At 33.2% G+C, this 23,184-nt stretch overlaps 1 protein-coding gene across 3 annotated transcripts in view; it reads right to left on the bottom strand.

The window, feature by feature from the left end:
* Window positions 1–1,776: 1,776 nt before the first annotated feature.
* The window catches only part of LOC117107413 (UTP--glucose-1-phosphate uridylyltransferase-like), a 25,074-nt gene continuing 3,666 nt past the window's right edge, over window positions 1,777–23,184 (bottom strand). Inside the window, exons 1-15 of one of the 3 annotated variants that reach the window (XM_033249091.1) lie at window positions 19,227–19,427; window positions 16,598–16,723; window positions 15,169–15,276; window positions 11,755–11,946; window positions 10,267–10,400; window positions 9,120–9,194; window positions 8,181–8,314; window positions 7,439–7,521; window positions 6,800–6,868; window positions 6,347–6,378; window positions 5,797–5,893; window positions 5,618–5,696; window positions 5,102–5,265; window positions 4,552–4,656; window positions 1,777–3,634 (exon numbers count right to left, since the gene is read on the bottom strand). In XM_033249091.1, coding sequence (XP_033104982.1) covers window positions 3,527–3,634; window positions 4,552–4,656; window positions 5,102–5,265; window positions 5,618–5,696; window positions 5,797–5,893; window positions 6,347–6,378; window positions 6,800–6,868; window positions 7,439–7,521; window positions 8,181–8,314; window positions 9,120–9,194; window positions 10,267–10,400; window positions 11,755–11,946; window positions 15,169–15,276; window positions 16,598–16,723; window positions 19,227–19,412 — 1,692 coding nt within the window. In that variant the 5' untranslated portion in view covers window positions 19,413–19,427 and the 3' untranslated portion in view covers window positions 1,777–3,526. Of the gene's footprint in view, window positions 3,635–4,551; window positions 4,657–5,101; window positions 5,266–5,617; window positions 5,697–5,796; window positions 5,894–6,346; window positions 6,379–6,799; window positions 6,869–7,438; window positions 7,522–8,180; window positions 8,315–9,119; window positions 9,195–10,266; window positions 10,401–11,754; window positions 11,947–15,168; window positions 15,277–16,597; window positions 16,724–18,087; window positions 18,235–19,226; window positions 19,428–23,184 lie in introns of those variants that run through there. The other 2 variants (XM_033249092.1, XM_033249093.1) reach the window with 2 other exon arrangements.

Raw genomic sequence — 23,184 nt, 5'->3', positions numbered from 1 at the left:
ACAAAAGAATTATAATTACTGTACATCAAATCAGGGGTTTAACCAAAGTTTTCGGAGCCCAAGGAAAGCCTTAATAGAAATGGCGTCACTTTCCTGCTTTTATTCTTGCTTCAGGCGAAGGAAATCTAAATTCTGGTGTTTCCAGTGGTGGCCAGAAGCAGATACATAGGGTTGCCATGCTATGTTGCCACATCAACCTCCGAAGTACTCAAAGGGCTGCCTCTCGGACTGCTAGTCCCCGCGGATTTCATGCGCTATCTCACATTTTAGGTGTACCAGTCATGTCAATGGACAATGTAGATGACAATGTGTTGTTTCTGAGACTCCTATAACACCCCAACAGGCAGGACAATAGTGGTACTTTAGGACATAGTGCTTTCCGAGGGCCATTAGTGCTATATAAATGATTGATTGATTAAATTCTACCAATAAAATTGCAAGGGTCTTTTTATCAGTATGTTAAAAAGCAAATAAAACAACTATTTTTAACCCTGCAATAATAAATAGAACATTTCATTAATTCAACTCTCAGCTCAATTTACATGAATGAACGGGTTAACTCATGAAATTATCTGTTCATTTATTTAATTATGTGTATGTGTAACTAATGACTAAATGGAGTAGAAGATGGTATAGCCATAAGGCAAGACTTATTTTTATTCCTTGTTACGCAAACTTATTTGTTTAAGGATAGTCAGAGGCCGGCGGAAAAATAATAAAAATAAAATTTTGTTTGCTTGTTTAGCGATTAGTTTTGCCAAAAACATCCCAACGGAGGATAAAATAAAAATATAATTTTTATTGTTGAATGTGAACAGTGTAATCATGGGATGGTTAAATGCTTTAAATTTATATATTTTTTTTTCATTTATTTATTTAGCATCCATTCAAATATAACACTTTACAAAACAAAGACATACAAAAAACAGATAAAAATTGCCAGTAAAAATGGAGTATGGAGGCATGGACGACCCACAAAAATCAACTAAAGTTGATATATTTCCAATGGGATCCAAATAAATATGGAAGAAATATACATCTATTTTTGACGAATTCAAGGCAGCAGCGGGCGTAATAAAAATTAAGATAAACTTTCATTTTTTTATAAAATTTGCAGTTTTTCGCGGCGGCGGGTGTCAATTGGCAAAAAATAAAATTTTATTTTCATTCTAAATTATCAATATTTGAGAACGGCGGGTTTGCGAAACAAGGTATAAAAAAGTCTCACCTAATGAATGAATAACAGTCAGAATAAAATCTATAGTTTCCTGTGTTGTATTTTTCAATTATCACAATACAAGATAGGTCTGCCTTAAGATATGGGGGTAAGGTTGTGAATACAGATACATTCTTTGGATTGAATTTAACATGGTAGGTAAAATTTTCAAACGATAAATATAAATCATTAATAAAATATCAACAACGTCGAAATGTATCTTTCCGTATAAACTTGCCCAAAGTTTGGAAAATAGAGTTAAAATCTGGTATGGCATGCACTGAGCACAATAAAAGGATTATATTTCTGGGAATTCACTGAGTAACCCAAATTTAGGGCCTTGCACCCAGCCTACTTTTCATAGTGTCTATCTAAAAATATAACCAAAAAATCTGAAAAATGGGAATGTGATAGGCAGAAACAGGGAATATGTGCACATCTATCTGTATTGCGAAGGAAATATGCACCATGACATTTTGAGGAAACTTGCAATAATATCCAAGGGGCAATGCATAGTGGAAATGTCCATCGACTATAAGCAATAAAATATAGAGTACACATTCTTTTCAAGCACCACTTTTAATTAGGCATTAATCCCCCTGAAGTATTAGTCAGATATGTTTTCATCACTAGGCATATAACAGCCTAAATATATACTTATTTTTTCTGTCAACATAGCCAAACCCTTTAAGTTTTTCTGGATCTGTCCCTGGTTTCAACTGGAAATATTTCTGAGCAGTTTCCGGAATATTACAAGCAGTTCTGTGGATGATGGCAACGCACAGCATTTGTGGCACCTATAATAGCACATACAATAGCTGTATCAAATACAATATACTCAATTCCCCGGAGGCATTATTATTCAAAATTACGATTCATTAGAATTTTTCATGTTTTTTCCACTCAACCACTGTGGGGCTATGTGACAGCATACTGGAGGCACTGCCCATTTCACTGGGTTAATGGGGACAACCAAGCACAGTACAAACATGGATCATAGGAATCAAACTTTGCTTTCAAAACTTTATCAACTTTCCAATTAAAACAAATATCAATAATAAAAGAAACACAATCACATATTTGAATGTTAATAATTTTGTAACATAGTAATCATTTTTCCTAATTTTATTTATCAATAGACATAATTTATGTATTCTAAAATTTGTATGATGTTCATAATACCATCATAATATTCCTATGTACAATTTCAGCTGTTTACTATAATATATATTTAAAATCTCTGAATGTCAGAATGTAATATTGATTGGTTATCAGTCAGACAGACCCCTCCATATTTGTCGTTTTCGTGCTGATCAACAAATAAGATAAACAAAAATGAAAATTTCATGCAAATTATAAAAAATAAATAAAAAATATTATATGAATAAAATTATAACATAATAAAAGAATAACAAGTAGTAACATAACATTTTTGTTTTACAACAGTGTAATAAATACCTTATGCTAATCATTAGAAGACTTATTAATAACCAAATAGCTTTGATGTTTAACTTTTCATGGTAAACCTTCATCTATACATATAATCTTATACATAATTTCTACAAGTTTAACCCTGAAACCTTTATGTGGAAATACCGGGATGGTGTCCAGCGGGGGATAATTTTACCTCCAGTTTATGTTTAAGTTAGTTTTAGGTAGTTAAGATTAGTTTTAGTTAAAATGACCTGGGTATGACATTAAAATGATCCACTCGAATCACCAGTGACTAACTGGCAGCTCCATCTACAACCTTAGCAGCCTTTGGGTGAGAGAGTGAATCGGTCACCCAGCAGCAATTAAAAAAAATATATGGACAAAGGGTGGATGAGCTCCTTGGAGCCAACGGCCAAACCATGATTAGTTTAGGGAATAGGATAGTTACATTAAGTATTACTGTACTTTCTTGGTACGTTTTTTCATTTTCATGTTAAGCGCATAGAGGTCTCGATAATATGCGTTCTATAAGTCGACCATTATTATTATTATTATTATTATTATTAATATTATTATTATTATCCTTTGGTGAAATATCAACAGTGAGTATACTTAGACTTGGTAATCTGTGAAAACCTTCAACATGTCCCAAGGAATTCAACAGTATTGGGAACCAGTTAGTGGAAAGATGTAGGGGAAACTATTGCCATTATGGCTGCCAAATATTTTCAGCACCTTGGATTGTGTAACTAAAATTCCCTTTCAGCTGATTCATTGAAGTGCATCAACTAATTAAAATCGTTGTTAAGGCCGCTCGGCACACTGCAAGAATTATTACTGACAACGGTAAAACAATCTCCTACACAGATTGGCTGGTTAATGATCTAGAATACGTAGGTTGCCCGAAACGATTTTGTTCTCCAGCAACGATCCAGATGGTATATCAATCCTGTCACCATGATTTGCAATAATGATCACCGTTCCCTTTAAGATAATAAAAATTGTTTTGTATATTATCTGCATATAATATTAAATGTGAAATGACTATAACAGCAGTTTCTTCTCAAAGAATAATAATGCAATTTATATACTCATTCTCTTAGTTGATTATCAGGGAAATAGCTGGTTAATAATTGCTTAATATTTAACAACTGGATTGGGGTTCTTTTGAAGGGGTACTAATATGGTGGTTTATATACCTTATTATTACTACTTATATATAAGGGAGCAGGCTGGTTTCCGCCTGGATAACTTATTCCCAGAAAAATTCAATGGCAGCTGAAGCTGAATTGCAGCTTCGTATTTACAAGCTTTCCTACATATACATACATATATACTGCGCCACACCCCTACATCTGTCTCTTATACACATCTTTTTGTATAAATATTTTCTATGCTAAAGTTTTGTTAATAACTAGATTGAAAAAGTGAGTGAAAAAACTAGAATAAAAAAAAATCATGTAAATTTTGTTGTTACTTGTTCACATGGGCTATAAGAGTTAATAAATCTTGATGTATTCCTTGTATTTAAATTTTTTTTAAATTAATGCATGGGGGGAGGGGGAAGTCTGGGGAAATCATCCCAGTGGGCAAAAGACCGGGGAACTATTTTCACAGGGGGAACCCAGCCTAGATCCGTCTATAATTGATTTGTTAATGAATTATTTATCTGGACAGAATGTTTATTAGGGCAGGATGATAAGAATAAGTATTCTCAAACTAATGCACTAATAATATCTCAACTTCTGTGCTAGTTTTTTTATGTGCTTTTTTTTTTTTATGTTTCATTTGTAATATTCATTTTTACCCACAAAAACACATTTCATATAGTTAGGTATATGACTGTAAAAATTGAACCTTTTGAACTAAAGAGGTAATCTTACCAAACTCAACCTACTCACCTTTAGTATAACACCTTTGCCAAAGGTAACATCACCTGACACAGTCAGGTGATCAAGATCTAACATATCAGGTATACTAGCAAACCTCGACAAGAAAGAACGAACCTAAGAGGAAAATATAAATAAACAATGAAATACTTTTAGTTGCTTAAATGTCAGGTGCATTATACATAAAGACCAGTACTATCATTATCATACTGTTGTGACTCTCTCACACATCAATCACACTGTACAACTGAAAAGGGTCCAGATCGGCCTAAATATTTACAAGTTACATAAAAAAGCACGTCAGTTTAGGCTGCATAAACTTACTGCCTTAAAATGGCTCCAATAAATAAAAACTACATATAAATAAAATACATTGCAAAATTAGAGATAGTTACCATATCTATAGGGTGGCCCTTCCAGAATATCCTAGAAGGTTATCGTATATTCAGGGGCCCTCTTAAATAAATGGAATAATGTGTTGCTTTCATCAGCAAATCAGCAATTTTTTTTATGAACACTCCCAAAGTTTAGCAGAGGCCTTACAATTGACTAATAATATTACCTTATCAAAGTGAGTTCCTAGCTTGATGAGGGGGGTGCTTGGGAATTGGCGGAGTCCACTCATGGTCAGCGACCCTGCCTTCATGTCATACAGATTGGACATAACAAGGAGCAGATCAGATGTCTTCTTAACTGGCAGAAATCGATTCCTTGGTACATTAACACCTAAGATAAAAACATATGTGTAAATTCAAACTGTCTACCTCCATAGCGATCCGGATGGTACAGTATATCAATCCTGTCACCACAATTTGCATGTTGGACCTCCATAGAATGTTGGTCTATATTGAAACACCAAGCTATTTTTACTGCTGCCTTTATTTTAAGCACAACAAACAATGTTATGTATGCCAGAATTTGTTTACCAAATTTTGGCATTTATATTGATTATAAAATAATTCGTATGTTTGTAATTTAATTTTCTTTGTGAGGCCATATCCAGATGTTGAATTTGTTAACTTACCTAATCTACAACTTAATAATATGGTTACCTTAATTGCGAAATGTTTTGGCTTACCGTGAGAACCATTAAAACTGCAAATTGCTGCACCTACTGCAGTCTCCAGTTGAATAACACCTTGGCCATTATCCATTGTCTGCAAATGATCAAAACCAAAACAAAAATGATTTGTCTGGTTAAAGCTGTATAACAATTCTAACAGTAATTAATAACAACAACAGTAAATTGACATTTACCTTGTTGTTGACAATTATTTCCATATTCAGATCTTTGGCTTCGACGACACGTTTGATGGCTCGTAAACTAATCCACAAATTGTTAGTATTAAATATTCTGAAAATAACAATAATACTTTACACTAATACTGTCTGCTTTAGGCTAAAATATAACTAAAAAATATTTTAACTAAGAAATATAACATTAAAAATAACAATAATATTAATAATAAAATAATAATTAAACAAATAATGATCATAAAACAGAATTTTAGCTTAATCCCAGAAATAAGACAATCGTGTTATATAAATTAGCAATTAAAATTATGAATAATTAATTATCCAAAATTAAATATTGTGAGAAATTTTGTAAAATGCTAGTTTGAATAACGTTTAGACAATTACTTTTTTTATAACTTGTTTAGTGAATCCACCGACTGCAAATATTGATGATTTCGAATAAAAATAAAATTTTATTTTTGGCCAATTAGCGCACCCAATATAAACCAAATCAACTCACATTATCAACAATTAATAATATAGAAACCTTAAAAAAATGTGCTCAACTCACTTGAACTTTGTAATGGACTTGAACTCATCAACCTGAGATACAATGAAAACTTGGTAAAAGACTTACCGAAGAATGAGAATAATACAAAGAACATTTACATCTGCTGCATCTTATCTTTGGAATGACATACAGGTCATTGACCTCTACTGTTACATTAAATCTGTGCTTAAAACTCTTCATTGTACCAAAGAGTATAAAACTGCAAGAGGTCCGACTGCCATGATTTTGTGTGCAGGCAATGGAACGTTAAAAAATTACTGCCACGAAATAGGGGGCCCTATTCGAATTTGAATAGAGTTCGAAACTCAAACATGCACGCAGCACACGTTCCATCATCAAACGTCTTTTAAGGCCACGCCCCATTGTGGAAGCACTTTTTGAAATAGGATTGCGTTCCAGTGAAACCAGGGCAGTCGCACCTCTAGCAGTTTTATACTCTTTGATTGTACTTACATGTTCTTTTGGAACTTGTGCAATTTCCAACAGTCTCAGTTTATTTTCATAGTGAACCAATGTACCACCCTGCAAAAGCAATTCAAAAAACACATAATGAAAGCTGGAGGTGTATTAGTCAATAGCATGAAATACAAATGCAATAAGTACACCTTTTTAGACTAACAAACTTTCTTGAGACAAACTTGAGCTAGCTTCATCACAAACATACGTATATATCTTTATTAAGAATGCAGTGCACTCGTAAGAAATGAGCAGGGGATTGGCTCTTTCGTACCGCCAGACACACAACTAGAACAACCCCACTAGAGATAAATCTTCAGACATTTATAGGTTGTCCTTAGTGCATTCCAAAACAAAATATAAAAAATTCAATTACCAGCCACTATTGCCTACTTTTCTAATCTAATTTGGTCATATATATATATAGCACCTTTTTTTACAGATATGAAGTGCTGTAAGTTTTCCCCTGGTCATTGGGTCCACATGCTTCAGTGAACAGGCAACCCCACCAGGTACCCATTTACACAAGCGAAATGCAAAGCGAGGGATTGCAACCTCGAGGTTGGGAAACCAAACCGTTCACGCTGCGCCACACCCCTACATACCCTGTTGACGCTGCGCCACACCCCTACGTACCTTTACGTCTGCTCTTGTCTTGTCTGTTACTTCCATCACAAATTCTGCGCAATCTCTCTTACCTAAAACATGCTGTAATATATCTACAAAAGTATGAAAGGAAATTTGTTCATTTTGATGGTGTTTTGCATCAGGAGGTTAATAGAAATGATGTTTTTGCCTTACCAGATATTATCATACTCATTGAGATAAATTTATATAGTTTTCTTTAGAGAGCTTAACAATATTATTTTATAAACAATTTTGTTTAATTCAATTTCAATTCATTTATTGGCAGCAAATAACTGCATTACATCAAATTCATAACAAAAATGCTATAACATAAAAATGCATGAAAAGACACAAAAATACATTAACCAAAAAAATTTACTATATTGATAATTATTGAACAGTAATAATTATTAATTAATTAATTATTAAAAATCATTGATTTGTTGCACAAGAATTTTTCTGTGCCATTAAGTAAAAACAGGTATCAAAGGTACTGTGTGTGTCTTTAATATAGGTATAGTTAAAAAAAAAAAAAAGTTTTGAATGCTGATTTTGAAGGTGTCACAGGCTATAAAACTTGTGATGAACTCTTGAAAACCTTCAAAATTCAAATTCAAATTAAATTGATCATTTTAGAAAGTCGAATAAATTATTTAAAAATGAAATAAACTTCCAAGAGTTAGGCATCAAAACATAAAAGTGATTGACAGACACAGAATCTATTTATATTATATTTATCAATCAAACTCACTGATATCAACAGTTGCACCAAGATTGTCAATATTTGACATGAACATAAATTCTTTCCCCTTTTCAATAAATCCATCGAGTAACCCTGAATTATAGAAGGAGTTATAGACATCGCCGTGACCAGGAGGATACCAACTGAAAAGAAAAACAAAAAAATTATCACAACACCTTAGTAAATTTAAAATTACACAAGATCATGCAAGTGTCCAGATTTCCCCTATCGCAAAAAAACCCCAGTCCAATATTTGCAGCGATATTGTTTTTAAAAGAGTTTTGTGAGAGATTTCTTGGACAAGTGTATGTGGTGAAAAAAAGTTATAAATAAAGATAGCACTGCACAAAGATGGTCGTTTTCGGTCATGTGCGATGGATGCCTACAGACACACCTGCTCAGAGGGTATAAGAAATTACAGGAGCCAACAAGTTCTAAGTTCGCAAAGCTTGCTAGGTGTGTTATGGTCTGACCTTAAAGATGCAGGAATGAGAACATAGAAATCTATTTAAAAAAAACTGAAGGAGCTTAGGAAGCTCACTGAAGACAAGACACAGTGGATTCAAAATAAAGACTGATTGCAATTGCAGAATATACACTGTCAGTGCCAGCAAATAGTGAAAAACGCCAGTCCTAACATTCACAATGCTATAATTTTTAAAACAGTCTCAAGAGAACTATCCACGTTTTAGCTTTTATTGTTTGCAATGAGTTTAGGATGCTTGCTGAAGACAGTGGATTAAAATGAAGGACTGAAAGGAAATAGTGAAAACGCCTTGAACAACCAACATGCATTTATTTGATGCTTTCAAAAAGTCTCATTATGAGGACTGGGGGTGGAGTTGTTTTTTGAGAAAAACTGAACCCAGGAACTTGAGATTGAAAGGCTAGCATTTAAACCACCAACTCCTGAAACATACAATTTTATGCATATTATCAAATACGTACTTTTCAATGCCTGCTTCCGTACAATCTACATCATTGGCTACAGGTAGTAAGGATTCTTTCTTGATGCGTGGATACCTAACATTTTTGAGGAGAGAAGAAATGCCATTAACATCTTGACTAAATAATCATTTGATTTATTTTTTCTCTGCTATAATTTGATCATAAACTAACTTATACCACAACCATATAACATTCATCATAGGCTAGTTTATGTTTATAAAATCTCTTCTTAAGAAATATTTCATTTTCATTAGGTAGCATTTTATACACCATTATTGCTTCATGTGTTGTTGATCATTAAGAGTTTTCTTAATTTCTCTGAACTTAACAGTCTGATCTTCTTAATTGAGTGAGTGAGTTATATCTAATTGGTTGAATATTGGATATAATGAGAGAACAGATTGTTACATTTTCTCAAGTAGATATAAACCAGGAAGTACTTTCATCTTTGCATGATTAATTTGACACATGTATTTCATTAATTTTGATTTCCAAGTATTTACAATGGTTTACTCTCTTTAGTTTTAGCCCATCAATTTTCAATGTTCGGCTAAATGAATTTCAATGTTTGGCTTTAGATAAGTTTCAAAGACTAAAAGGTAGTGAATTAGTGAGAACACTGTTTCCTGTGACATCATCAAATCAAATCAAAATTTATTTATTTCCACAATTTCATAACATAATAAATACAGAACAATATCAAGTAAAAGTAATAAAAACATTTTAAATGAAAATTACAATGATGTGGAAAAAGGATGCTGCAGGAAGCAGGAGCTTTGAAACGGTCACCCCTTAAATTATGACAATTTCAACTAAACATCATGTGTGCATCATGTAACATCATGTGTGCATCATGTAACATCATGTGTGCATCATGTAGCAACGTGCTACTCTACTGCCACAAAGAAACACTTTTTGGTAGAAGTGCGAAATTTGACAGGCTGGTACATATAAACTGTAGCATATTATCATAACAACAACAATTATGAAAATAGAACTTACAAGCAAACTGTGCACTAATGAAAACATTGGGAACTACAGTGACGATGTCACAATTGACTTATAATCTGGTATTGGTACTGGTATTGGGTATTTATATTGCGCCTTTCCCTTGCGGTTATGAAGCAATTATCAAAACAGAACTTACTTGCTCTGCATAAAAGTGTATATGTTGACTTGACAGGAGGTGTATTTACGTAGCACTTTTTTGGTATCTTCATCAGTATTAAAAGAATTCATAAGAACCAAAGGGACATCACAGTCATACTTCTTGTTAAGGTGCTGCAAATTGAAAAACAAGCATTACAGAGCTCATATTCTCAAGCAGGAATTAATGTTATATTATTACACCCAAATATGGCAATATCACATTTTTTGTCACATAAAAATTAATAGTGAGGACAGAACAATGGAGTGGAGTTGAATAGCTTGGTGGTTAAGATGCTTGCCTTCCAATACCAGAGTCATGGGTTCAATTCCTGTCAGTTGCATGATTTTTTTCTCATGACCAAAACAACTCCACTCCCTAAATCTCATATTGAGATTTAGTCTGTGTAAAGCATCATGTGTGTATGTTTGTCTTGTGAAAGGGATTGTCACCTACAAAGTAGGACAGTGATAATGTTTACTATTGACAATTTAAAAAAAATTAAAAGAGTTCTGAGTAATATAAATATTCTTACGTAGAGAATTTTCAATAATAGTTAACAATAATTATCATAATAAAGCAGATCTGTAAACTGGTGGTAGTTTTAGGATGCTGGCCTTCTAATGACAGATACTTGTTTAATTTCTATATTACACAAAGCCAAATACAGACTTGAATACACAATTTAAAAGATATGTCAACATTCTCAAATTTTATTTGGAAATAAGTAATGCCTATATTTGGGTATACTATGACATTCAGGGGCAGCACCAGCAGGGGCAGGAGGGCTTAAGCCCCCATCAGTCTGGTCAAGCTCCCTTCATTGGCCAAAGCAAAATAATTAAAAAAATAGGCCTAGTTTTTCCCAACCCAGTACTGTACTGCCTACGCCAAGCCAAATCTGTCTCAGTAATCGTTTGTCTGGCTCTGATCAGTCAAGCAGAACATAACAATGGTTAATCAACCATTGACAGCCATCTAGAAGTCCCAATTTTTAAAGAAAATTTTTCGTTTTGGGAAGAGGTGACACCACCCTCTCACATCCACCCCTGCCTTGGGCCTTCGGCCCTCAGATAACGCTGCGTGCTATAGTTACACCCATAAATACTTAGCCCACCAAGTCGGACATCTTGGCCCCACCTCATAAATTATATCCTAGAGCCACCACTGATGACATCATCATGCCCATATATGGGCACATCACACACATTTGTCACATAAAATGTGATACTACAGTGTGGACAGAGCTTTAAAGGATAATTCAGATGAAAAAATTAAAATAATAAAAGTGGAATATAAATGCATAATTCTAAAGTTCTGTCTTGATTATCAAATCTTCTTTGACAAAAAAACTGTTGTATGCCCATATATAGTAATTATGTACCTCTATATGGTGATGATGTGATGACCATATTTAGGCATGTCACATGTTCTTGTCAAATACATTTTATAGTGTGGACAAGGCTCTATAATGTTTGGTAAATTTACCTCAATCTGTTGTACTGTCAAATCAAGGAACGTGAGTTCATTACAGACACTGATCACACTCTTGGGTCCCTTACACCCCATGCTTGTACCAAGACCCCCATTCAGTTTCACCACCACAAGCTTATCCAGTAACTTCTTCACCCTTGCATTGTCATCTAAACACTCCCCTTGTATGTTATTGTATGGAATTATCTGAAAGTAAAAAGAAAGCAAAATCACTAATTAATGTTCAGTCACCCTCATCAAGGCAAAGAGCCACTCAAGGTAAGAGGTTATAGGATATTTAAAATGAAAACTGTTGGTCCAGGATTTTAAATATGCAAGATGAAAGGAAAGTGGAAAACAATATGTAAATTATCTGTTTTGTTGAACCAATTAGTTGCTTACCTTAGCATAAAAAAGAAACTAAATCAGATAATCAGAGGGAGGTATTATTAAAAAGAACACTGAAAATACTACTACCTAATACCTGAATCACACACAAAACAATGTTAATGTATTAATGCTATTGACATTTTAGCACATGTATGTCCCCTGCTAAATCAAATGTGTGAATGCCTATTGGAGTAAAATCAGCTTGTGTCTTGTATAATATCCATTTAATAATGGAAATGGCAGGTTGTGAGCCCCGGATTATTTTAACCACCGTTGCTGATCATGAGGTCCCCTCGATTTGATTAAAGTGAAATTTAACGCGAGTATCAAATTTGATATATGATTGAATTTCAATATGTTGTTAGAATTTTAGCTTCCCATAATTTTAAATCTTTTTTAGGGCCTACATTGTAAATTTGTATTGTCTATTTTATTGTAATGCGCATATACTGTATTTTTAATGGAATTTGCTCAATATAAATTAATATTAAATTATTATATTATTTCAATTTAATCCCCAGATGGAATGATGGAATTATGGCATTTATTTCTTCCACAGGTGAAAGTGAGGTTCTTTCTATCTTTCTACAGATCATTAAATTAATGATTCCCCTCTCACATGTTTATTTTTTTTAAGTCCCATTATGAAACAATATACCAACAAAATTAAAGAACAAATCTTACAGTAAACAGCCAAATATTTTACACCCTAAATTACCGAACCATGAGGTAATGAGAATCAATTGTCCTGGACAACAGATTTAATTGACTGGATGACGGCAATCATTTTGGGTAATGATCCATGCAAACAACAACATAGCGGTATCTGTTACTGAAGACGTGTCATGATAAGTGCTTTAACTACTACTACTGTATGCTAATTTTACAAAGGCACTCATTAAAAAAATTATACTGTAATATAATAATTACTTTCTACAAAAAAAATCCTGTTTATGTTTGTTTTTACCATGTGATAGAGGATTAGTTTCACCATCTGTTGGATCTCACTTATATTAGTATTCTGAATTTTATTTATGGTAATGGTAGGCCTAATATGTATATCACGTAATACTAGGTATTTTACAATATCATATTTAATAATATTCTTTCTATTTTATTTCAATTATGATCATTTTTAAATTTAATTTATTTTTCCACATCAGATGAGACCAATATTTTAGGTTGGTCAGGTTTGAGCAACAGAAGTCTACTGTGTGACACTGTCTAAATGTATATCAATATAATTATTATATGATTGACAATTTAGGTACACATAAAGATAGTAAAATTATATTTCACTGCAAAACCTCCACATCATAAATTTCCTGCATCATAGCATGAAGAATACCTCCATGATCATACCAATTAACTAGAGACACCCTTTATCATTATACAGGTATGTTCCAGTAACAAGAGACTTTCAAAGACTACTCAAAATGTCATTTTTCCATTAGAGTATTAATTTGAGATTTTGCAGGGTCTGTACACATTCAAGCAACAAATGCCTATTAATGGGGAATTGTGTATATTTACAGGTACACTCAAATATACCAGGCTATCTATGTCACATCTGAACTAACCTACTTGTTATTAATGGTGGCCACTTAAAACGATTGTTTTCTAAGCCATCTTTATTATGATCAAGAGGAGTTTTTAACATCCAATCAACCAATCAATTTATTCATTAACTAACTTTAGGACATTGGCCCCTTGTATACATAAAGAATCAAATGTAATAGCGAACAATGTTGGGAATATTAAATGGTTAATTGTAAAAGATTGATTATCTATCTCCGTTCTCCTCCTAAATGCATGATGTAAATAGATGCTTATTTTTTGTATTACTAGTGGACTGTGCGAACTCATTAAGGAAATAAAGTTATATTGTGTAGGGGAACGAACATAATATCGTGGGATGTATTTTTCTCTTAAATCACTGTATAATTTACATTTGAGAAGAAAATGTAATTCATCTTCAATATCCCCCCTTACAAAAGCAAAATTCTATCTTCAAAGTTAATATTTAAATTTCTACCTTCCTCGATTTTTAAGATCTTTTTGAAATATGGATTTAAATTAGAAGAAAAGTAGTTTTCAAAAGCAATACAATATTTGAATAAACAGTAACTTTTTAGCCTATTTGACTCGTTAACATATGACCCCCATTCTTGTAGGTCAATATCTAAAGAACGTTGTTTAACAAGATTTAAAAAACAAATATCATCACCAACACCTTGGTTAAGCCATGCTTCCCCGAACCCATAATTGAATAGATGTGAACGAACTGCTTAAACATATGTTTACACTGTAACAACCACACCCATAGTGTAATACTGGGTCAGGTTCATTTAGAAGGCAATGATTTATGCAGTCTGAGGTATACCAGCTGTAAAACCAACAAAATGTAGGTCAAAAGACCACTTTAATATATTATTACTGTTTTGTAAAAAATGTTTGAACTGTGATGGAGCATTAAATTATTTAAATCTCACACATGCACCTAAAGCTATATTGACATTGGATCCGAACAAAAAATTTGGAGCATGAGTTGACCAAAGCCTTTCTATTCTTACATACGAAGTCGATTTTCCAATCAGTTTGGTAGGCTTTCTGATCTGAAAAAATTGGATTACGTGTGAATGCACTTTTAAATCACTAAAAAAAATTCAGATTCCTATATACCTGCCGGATTTCATTTATGCGGCTGCCTCAATTTTTAACATTTCTATTTATAAAAGTAAAAATTAGGGTTTCATGTTTTTTCTCTAACCTTTTAATTCTTCTTAGTTGCTAAAATAGCATAATATTATTAAAAACTAAGAGTAATTTCAAAATATTTAACTATTTTTTTTATTTAGCCTTACAAAATTAGGATGTTTTTAGATTAAAGACCAAAACAGGCTCCAATTTGAAGATTGGGGGACCAGATGGAAAGCTGCTTCTCAGAGCCAAAATGACTCTTTTGATGTGTATGTGCCTGAAACCATCCTATACTTCAGCGTACATCATAAATATTAAAAGTGACATTTGAAAACTTACAGCATCTTTTGGTAAAGTTCGAATTTTGTCCCAGTAAATTGAAGGTCCTTTATCTTGAAGGAATCTATGGAAGAGATGTTGAAACCCTTGGAAGTCCTTTTCAAGTTCCTAGAACAAATTCAAGAAAAAATAGTTAAAATGACATGATATACAGTATAGTATAAAGTGCAGTACAGCAGTTTATATTTCTGTAACACTGTATGCAAAAAGATTACAGAACAGAAAAGATAATTAGTACACTATATATTTTTTTGTTTTGGCAGTGGAATAAACAATAAAGCTCAACAAAATCTCATGTCAGGCAATCATTAAAATTTATGCAAAACATTTTCTGAAATTATAATTTGCTTACATCATCCATCTATTTTTTAATCATATAAAATATATCATTTTTTAGATAGCACAATTTTAAGTTGCCACTGCCAGATAATCTGATCATCAAAATTGTTTGTTTATGTTTGTTTTACCACGTAATAGAGAATTAGGTTTCACCACCTGTTGAATCTCACTTAAATTAGTATTTTGAATTTTATGTACATTATTATATTAAATTATTAATATTATATTTTAATTATAGACTTTTGAAATTAAAATTTCTTTCGCATCAAACCTTGGATTTTTTTAGGGCAGCTTTATGTTTTAAACATATAAAATAGATCGTTTTTTTGGATAGTAAGCCAATCATGAAAATAATAATGTAAAGTATAATTATGTTAATCTTTTCAGTGACTATATTGATGAGCTATAAACTCAAATTATTAAAGCTTCCAAACAACATATTCTTGTTTTCCCAGCATTGAGTTTAAGTTTATGGCTATCTAAACTACTATGTAGCATACACAAAATAATGTATCATTTACAATATAATGACACAGCTTGTTAGTATGAATCAATGGATTTTATGAAAAATTTCAAGTGATGGAACAATCAAGGATGCAACTAACACAGCAATAAATTCAGATCCCATTTTCTAAAGTCTTGTATGACTTATAGTATTTTATTTCAATTTTTTTACACTATTTTTTAATGGTATTTTCACTACTGTATGTTTATACTGTCCCATGCTTCATTACCCTTTTCTCTTTACTTTTATTGATAGACACATTTACAAGAATGCAAAAAAAAAAAAAAATTTTCCTTCTGTAATCCACAAAAATGAATTTTCCCTTTTACTTTACATAGGCAAAATGTATGTAATGTATCTTATGTTCACAACTCTGTCTTTTCATAATATCCTAAATGAATGACACAACTACTTCACGCTGGTATTACTACTGTATACAGAAATTGGGTATTTAAAGGGTCTCTCCTTTGAACTTCAGGTTGTCCTGCCCAATAAAATTGTTGGGTGGACCTACCATATGGCGGCACCAGCTCATAATACTTTTACTTAACATTAAAATTATACTTAATTTTAATGTCAACTTACCGCCCTTTGTTGATCATTCTTCGCTGTTGCTTTAAGTTTTTCAAGCTCATGTACGAGGGCACCCTCTGCTTCCCTCTTTGCAAGCAACTGAAATTCTATTTGGCTGTCACTTCGTTTGAGACCACCCTGAAAAAAACAAGATACTGAAATATTTATTTATTTCAAATCAAAAGAAACAGCGAAAATAAATTGCAACTTAGAATTGAAAAGACACATACATGAAATAAAGTGCACCTGAAATGTTTATGCCAGGGTAAGCCTGTAGGTAGGATTTTTAAAAAGGGTTCTTATTTTTCAAAAAAGGGCATTTTAAGTGTTTACCCACCTTAGTCAAGGGGTGGCGCTAGCAGGGGGAGCAGAGCCCCAGGGGGGCCATTTTCGAAACCTTTTAATCGAAGCTCTACCACGCCCACTTTGCTTTCGTCGGGGAAATCTGACCTCCCCCCCGGGGCAAATTCTGGTGACATTCTTGCCTCAGTCACACCATAGCTTTGGTAAATTTTAAAGATATTACACGTCAGATGTCTAGAAATGGCAATAAAAATGCCAAATTTCAAATATTTGAAATTAATTTTGACAACTTCCATTCAAATGGTACTTCTTAATAATAATTTTAAAAGGCATTCTGGAAAAGGGGGATTCTTTCGAAACCCCCTGGCTACGGGCTTGCAGGGGTGTTTAGTGCTTTTGCTATACCCTAGGCTAGGCCTACCTTTAGAGGGTTGCCATGTATTGTATATTTGTACACTCAAGTTATGGTTTACTCTGGAAACATATTCCATTTTAGACAACACTTTACTGTTACACTAGTTCTGACTTCGATATTTTAAAATTATTTTATGGCCTTGTCATATAAATATATGTGGGTGTTACCGTAATAACTTTTAATCAAAATTTGCCATATACCCCTGATAAAAAAATAAGGTTATTAAAACATTTTTTTCAAGAATAAATGCATACCCATAAAAAAAAGAAAGTGAGTAACAAAGCATGGAAATATTGTCATATGTTTTCACTCAACTAAGAATAAATAAAAAATGAAAATAGATCTATAGGTCCTAACAAACTTGAGCAAACATGATTCAAAATCATCTAAGTACAGGGATGGGTCCCAAGTTGTGGAAGTCAAATTCCTGGAAAATATGTTGTGCAGGTCAGACAGGTTTGCAAGGTGTGTACTAGATAAAACTGGTGTACATATTTAGCGCAATGTTTACTATGAAAACAAAAAGGCTTCAGTAGACTTGGGTCACTGTTAATATATTATTGCTATACAGAAAAATCAATAAATGTTATATTTAATACAATAAAATAGGATAATGTAGCATAGCCTATAGTAAGCCCTAATTTTGACTTTTATTTTAATCCTGAAGAAATCCAGAAGAAATTACAATTTTGACAGAAATTGAGAATTTCTTGGAGACCAGGAGATGAACCAAAATGAGATACTGTACCTTTTACCGAAAATACTGACAAAAAAAAATACGTACATTTAGGAGGTCAGTAGCATCGTTGCAATGGGGTGGACACATATGTACTGGCATAGTACCTCGGTATTGTAACTTCCTATTGTATCTGCTGTATCTTCAGTAGGAAATGCTATTTACTAGCACGCTATTCTATCAGACACCTCATATGCCAACCTACATACAACTGGGATGTTCCATTATTTTCTCAAATGATGGTATCGTGTGAGGAAATGGAAGATTCCCTAGCAAGAATAATGAGGGTAATTGGGAAGGCCTGAATAAAATTTCCAAGACACTTTTTTTCATGCACAATCGAACAAGCACAGAGCAAAACCAAATAAGAGTGATTTTACGATACAATTATGCTATTGAAATGCTTTTCAGCTTGTTACCTCATTGACAAATTAATGTGAGGATACTGCCATGCTACAAAGAAATCAACATAGGTCAAATAATAATACCAATAATAAAAACATCACAGCAGTAGTGTATACAGGATTTTACATGATGGGAGAAGGCTGGTGGGGACATGATAAAAAGTGGGACGCAGACAGAAAGAGGTGCCCCATCTCATTATTCTTCAATACTGGAGTGCAAATGTTTAGTAGTGTATTACCAGATGACATGAGGCTAATGGACTTGCACCCCACTCTTGTTAACTACTCAACTGCTCTTGATTTTAAAAGATCTATGATACTCTAGTTATTTTATAGGGAAAATATTGTTTTATTTAATAATCAATTTAACTAGGCCTACCTATTTAATAATTTATGCACACATTTATTTACAATATGCAAAGGCTATGTAAAATTACAAGTATTATATATATATATTTTAATTTCTTTCACATCCAACAGCAAGTACACTCGCCACATACAGGATGAGAATGATGCTATATAAACCAAGTCTCTTTATGAGGCTTAGGGGGTGGAATTTGTTTTGATCGTCAGAAAAAGTCCTGCTATGACAGGAATTGAACCCAGTACCCTGGGATCAGAAGGCAAGCATCTTAACCACTGAGTTATTCAACTCCAAAATAACAAAAAGTATCTGTAATTATAAATCAAAATATGTTATAAAAGAAAAAATCAAATTTTGTTTAAATTGAATACTATGGTATCATGGAGGTATACCTCCATGATGGTATTAAACATTCTTACCAGGCATAGATAGCTTAAGTCTCCATTATTAACACCAGGGTTGATAGACATATTGTTGCTACATAAAGGCAATGGCATCCAACTGTAGTGCCACGCCAACTGTGGTGCCACGAAGTGGTTTTTAGTATCACAGTTTAGTTCTTTTGTAGATAATACACCGCTGTGTTGACAAAACCCTGACCTCATACTCTAACGCAAATGGTCTGTTCCAACTTTTGTTGACAAGTGTGAAATTATTGGCATTCAAGTTCACTTTGATAGGGAGATTTACAGTGCAATTTGTGCCATGTGTCTAGACATTCATTGATCTTACATAGTGAAAATACATAGGTACCTGGTATGTTTTCCCAGGATAAATACTGCAATATGAACAATATTTTATACTGTTTTAGCAGAGTTAACATCAGAGCCAGAGATGGTGATTTGGGACCCCTCCTCTCCCTACTGTATAGGTCTATTTCAATATCACCTTGCAAGTGAAGTTTGTTTAAGTTGTAGTAAAAATCCTATATGAACTCACTTGAATGTTTAGCTACTGTATGTAATTTATATATTGCATGATTTACTTCTTCAGGGAAACTAAAATTTGGAATGCTGGTGGTACAGTAGGTAATTCTTTTTCATCATTTTTATATTTTAATGTTTTTTAAATTTTATGTTGTAATTCATGTGATTTTAATGTTGTATGCATAATGGGCCCTCTGGGAGAACATTTTACTGAAGAGGTAACCAAGTATAAAGAACAAATAATAATACTGTTGTGTTTATTGAGTTTAATGTTATTATTGTCATTTGTTAAGGGTTGACCAATTTTGTGTTAACTGCACCTATTTGGTCTTTTCCTAATCTATTTCCATTTGATTGTTTAGTACTTTTGTTTGTCATGGCTTACCTTTGAACTTAACATGAATGAATAAATAAATAAAATAAGATAACCATGCTATACAGAATATTATTATGATGATAGTTGTAGGTGTGCCCTTTTTAATATAGGGAGTGGAGGTTGGCTTCCTGAGTACAGGTAAGGCTTGCCTTCCAATTCCAGGGTTCTGGGAAATACTGTAGTATTTTAACCCTGAAGCCTCATTAGTCGAGACATACACTGTAAGTACTGTCCACATCAAATTTTGATGATGACATCATCACTGTAACTCTCAATGTTATTTTCCTATCCCCAACAGTGCACTCATTTTTCATTAGTGCATGGTTTGCTTGATCTTTTTTGGTTTGCGTACAAATAGCCAAATCGAGATATCACGTACCACAATGAATTCTAGGTTAGTGTATTTTAATAATAATATAATAATAATAATAATAAAAGAATTTATAAAACGTCAATTAAACGACCGAGGTGCATCATCAAAGGCGCTTTGCACTTTAATGACAGAAGAGGTGAGTTTTGAGTAATTTTTAAAATGAAGCAACAGAAGAACAGTTTTTAATGTGTGCAGGATTTTGAATTCCAAATTGTAGGTGCGGCAAAGAAAAAAGATTTATGGCCAATAGTGTTTAAGGATGTGTGGGGAACGGAGAGCAAAAAACTATCAGATGATCTTAGGGTGCCTCCAGGAACATAAATGTGGGTAAGCTGATGTATATAGATAGGTTGCTTAAATAGAAGTGCTTTAAAAGTAAGTAGCAAGATCTTGAACTTAATGCAGGAATCAATGGGAAGCCAATGGAGTTCTCGGAGAACAGGGGTGATGTGAGATCAACGTTTTGTGAATGTTATAATTTGAGCAGCGGAGTTTTGAAGCCTCTGGAGTCTGTAAATTTGAGATTTAGGAAGTGCGTAAAGAAGAGAATTGCAGTAATCAAGACGGGATGAGACAAGAGCATGAAAAATGGAAGAAGGAGTGCGTCGAGAAAGAAAGCATCGAATGAGTTACATTACGAAAATAAAAATTGACCGATTTAGTTATATAGCTGATATGTTTGTGCATGTTAAGAGATTCATCCAGTTTAACTCTGAGGTTAGAAATGTGGTGAGTGGGATGAATTAATGATGAACCAATGGTGAGTGGAAGAGGAGTAATTTTACTACGGATGTGATTAGTGCAGAAAATAATGAACTCAGATTTGTTTTCGTTAAGTTTTAGAAGATTGTTTGAGAGCCAAGATTGGATATCTTTAAGACAATTTTCAAGACGTTGAATAGCGAAGTAAAAGTTTGATGGATGAAATGAAATGCAAAGTTGAATATCGTCAGTGTAGAAATGGTAGAAAATGTTATGTTTTTTTTTATTTGGGCCAGTGGTTTAATGTAAAGAGAAAAAAAATAGGACCAAGAATGGATCCTTGGGGAACACCACATTCAGTGACTTTAGGAGTGGACCTTACACTGCTAATTTCAATGAATTGAGAGCGGTTATTGAAGTATGAAATGAAATAGTTTAAAGCAAGATTGGAAATGCCAAAGCCAAAATGAAGACGATCAATAAGTATTTGGTGATCAACAGTGTCAAAAGCAGCCAATAATTCAAGCATCACAAGAGCAACTGCTTGCTTTTGATCCATGGCAACTATGATGTAATTGAGTATTCTGATAAGGGCAGTCTCAGTGCAATGATCCACTTTATAGGCAGATTGAAAAGGGTCCAAGAGATTACAATTAACAAAGTAGGACATTATCTGGGAAGACACCACCCTCTCAATGAGTTTGGCTTGAAAAGGTAAGTTAGAGATAGGTCTGAAATTTGGGAGTTTATTATGGTCAAGTGATGGATTTTTTAAAATCGGAGTAACAACTGCCACCTGTACAGATGCACTGTACAGGTGGTACATTCTCTTCTTTGACAGTTTGGTTTACATTAAGTTTGCAATCAATAACACAGTGATCACTAAATAAAAAAACCAAGATAGCTTATATCAAAAATATGAGTGTTTCTATCAGAAATACACCTATACACTGCATCTGTGGAAAGAGAGAGCAGACACCCGTCCAATAATGCTTATCTATACACTAGAGGAAATTATTACAGCCCTATTTCGGTTTAATAATAATAATGTTGTATTTATATAGCGCATATTGCACATTGCCCCTATGCGCTTTACAGAGAAATAATATAGGCCAACTGAGAAAAAGCAAATAACAATAAAATAGTAACAATAAAATAAAATAAAAATAATCATAATAACAATAACAATGAGACTAAACTACTCCTATTCCTTAAACTACTGTAATTAATGGTTGGCCGTTGACTCCGAGGAGCCCATCCGCCTTTTGTTCAGCTATTGGTTTTTCTTGCTGCTGGGTGACCATAAACACCCTCCCCTCAGCAGCCACTAAGACATTTGAGAGGGTTGTCAGTTTAGTCGCCAACGCTTCGACCGGATGGAGTTTAATGTCGTACCCAGGACGTCCCTAACTACCTTAAGCTATGATTAATGCATTAAAAAAACTCCACTAATGTATGATATTCTTATACACATCTAGATGTGTATAAGAGACAGAAATTTTATGTTGTTATTCATGTGATTTTAATGTTGTATGCATAATGGGCCCTCTGGGAGAACATTTTACTGAAGAGGTAACCAAGTATAAAGACCAAATAATAATAATGCTGTGTTTATTGAGTTTAATGTTATTATTGTCATTTGTTAAGGGTTGACCAATTTTGTGTTAACTGCACCTATTTGGTCTTTTCCTAATCTATTTCCATTTGATTGTTTAGTAAGTTTGTCATGGCTGAACTTTGAACTTAAAATGAATGAATGAAAGAATAAATAAATAAATAAAAATAAGATAACCATGCTATACAGAATATTATTATTATGATAGTTGTAGGTGTGCCCTTGACTATAGGGAGTGGAGGTTAGCTTCCTGAGTACAGGTAAGGCTTGCCTTCCAATTCCAGGGTTCTGGGAAATACTGTAGTATTTTAACCCTGAAGCCTCATTAGTCGAGACATACACTGTAAGTACTGTCCACATCAAATTTTGATGATGACATCATCAC

This window comes from Anneissia japonica, unplaced genomic scaffold (genome assembly GCF_011630105.1).
Source record: "Anneissia japonica isolate Jap-2015-1 unplaced genomic scaffold, ASM1163010v1 scaffold9668_len1562885_cov226, whole genome shotgun sequence".
Taxonomy (NCBI): Eukaryota; Metazoa; Echinodermata; class Crinoidea; order Comatulida; family Comatulidae; genus Anneissia; species Anneissia japonica.
The sequence above is the reverse complement of the archived record's forward strand: the minus strand, read 5'-3'. Positions and strand labels throughout refer to the sequence as shown.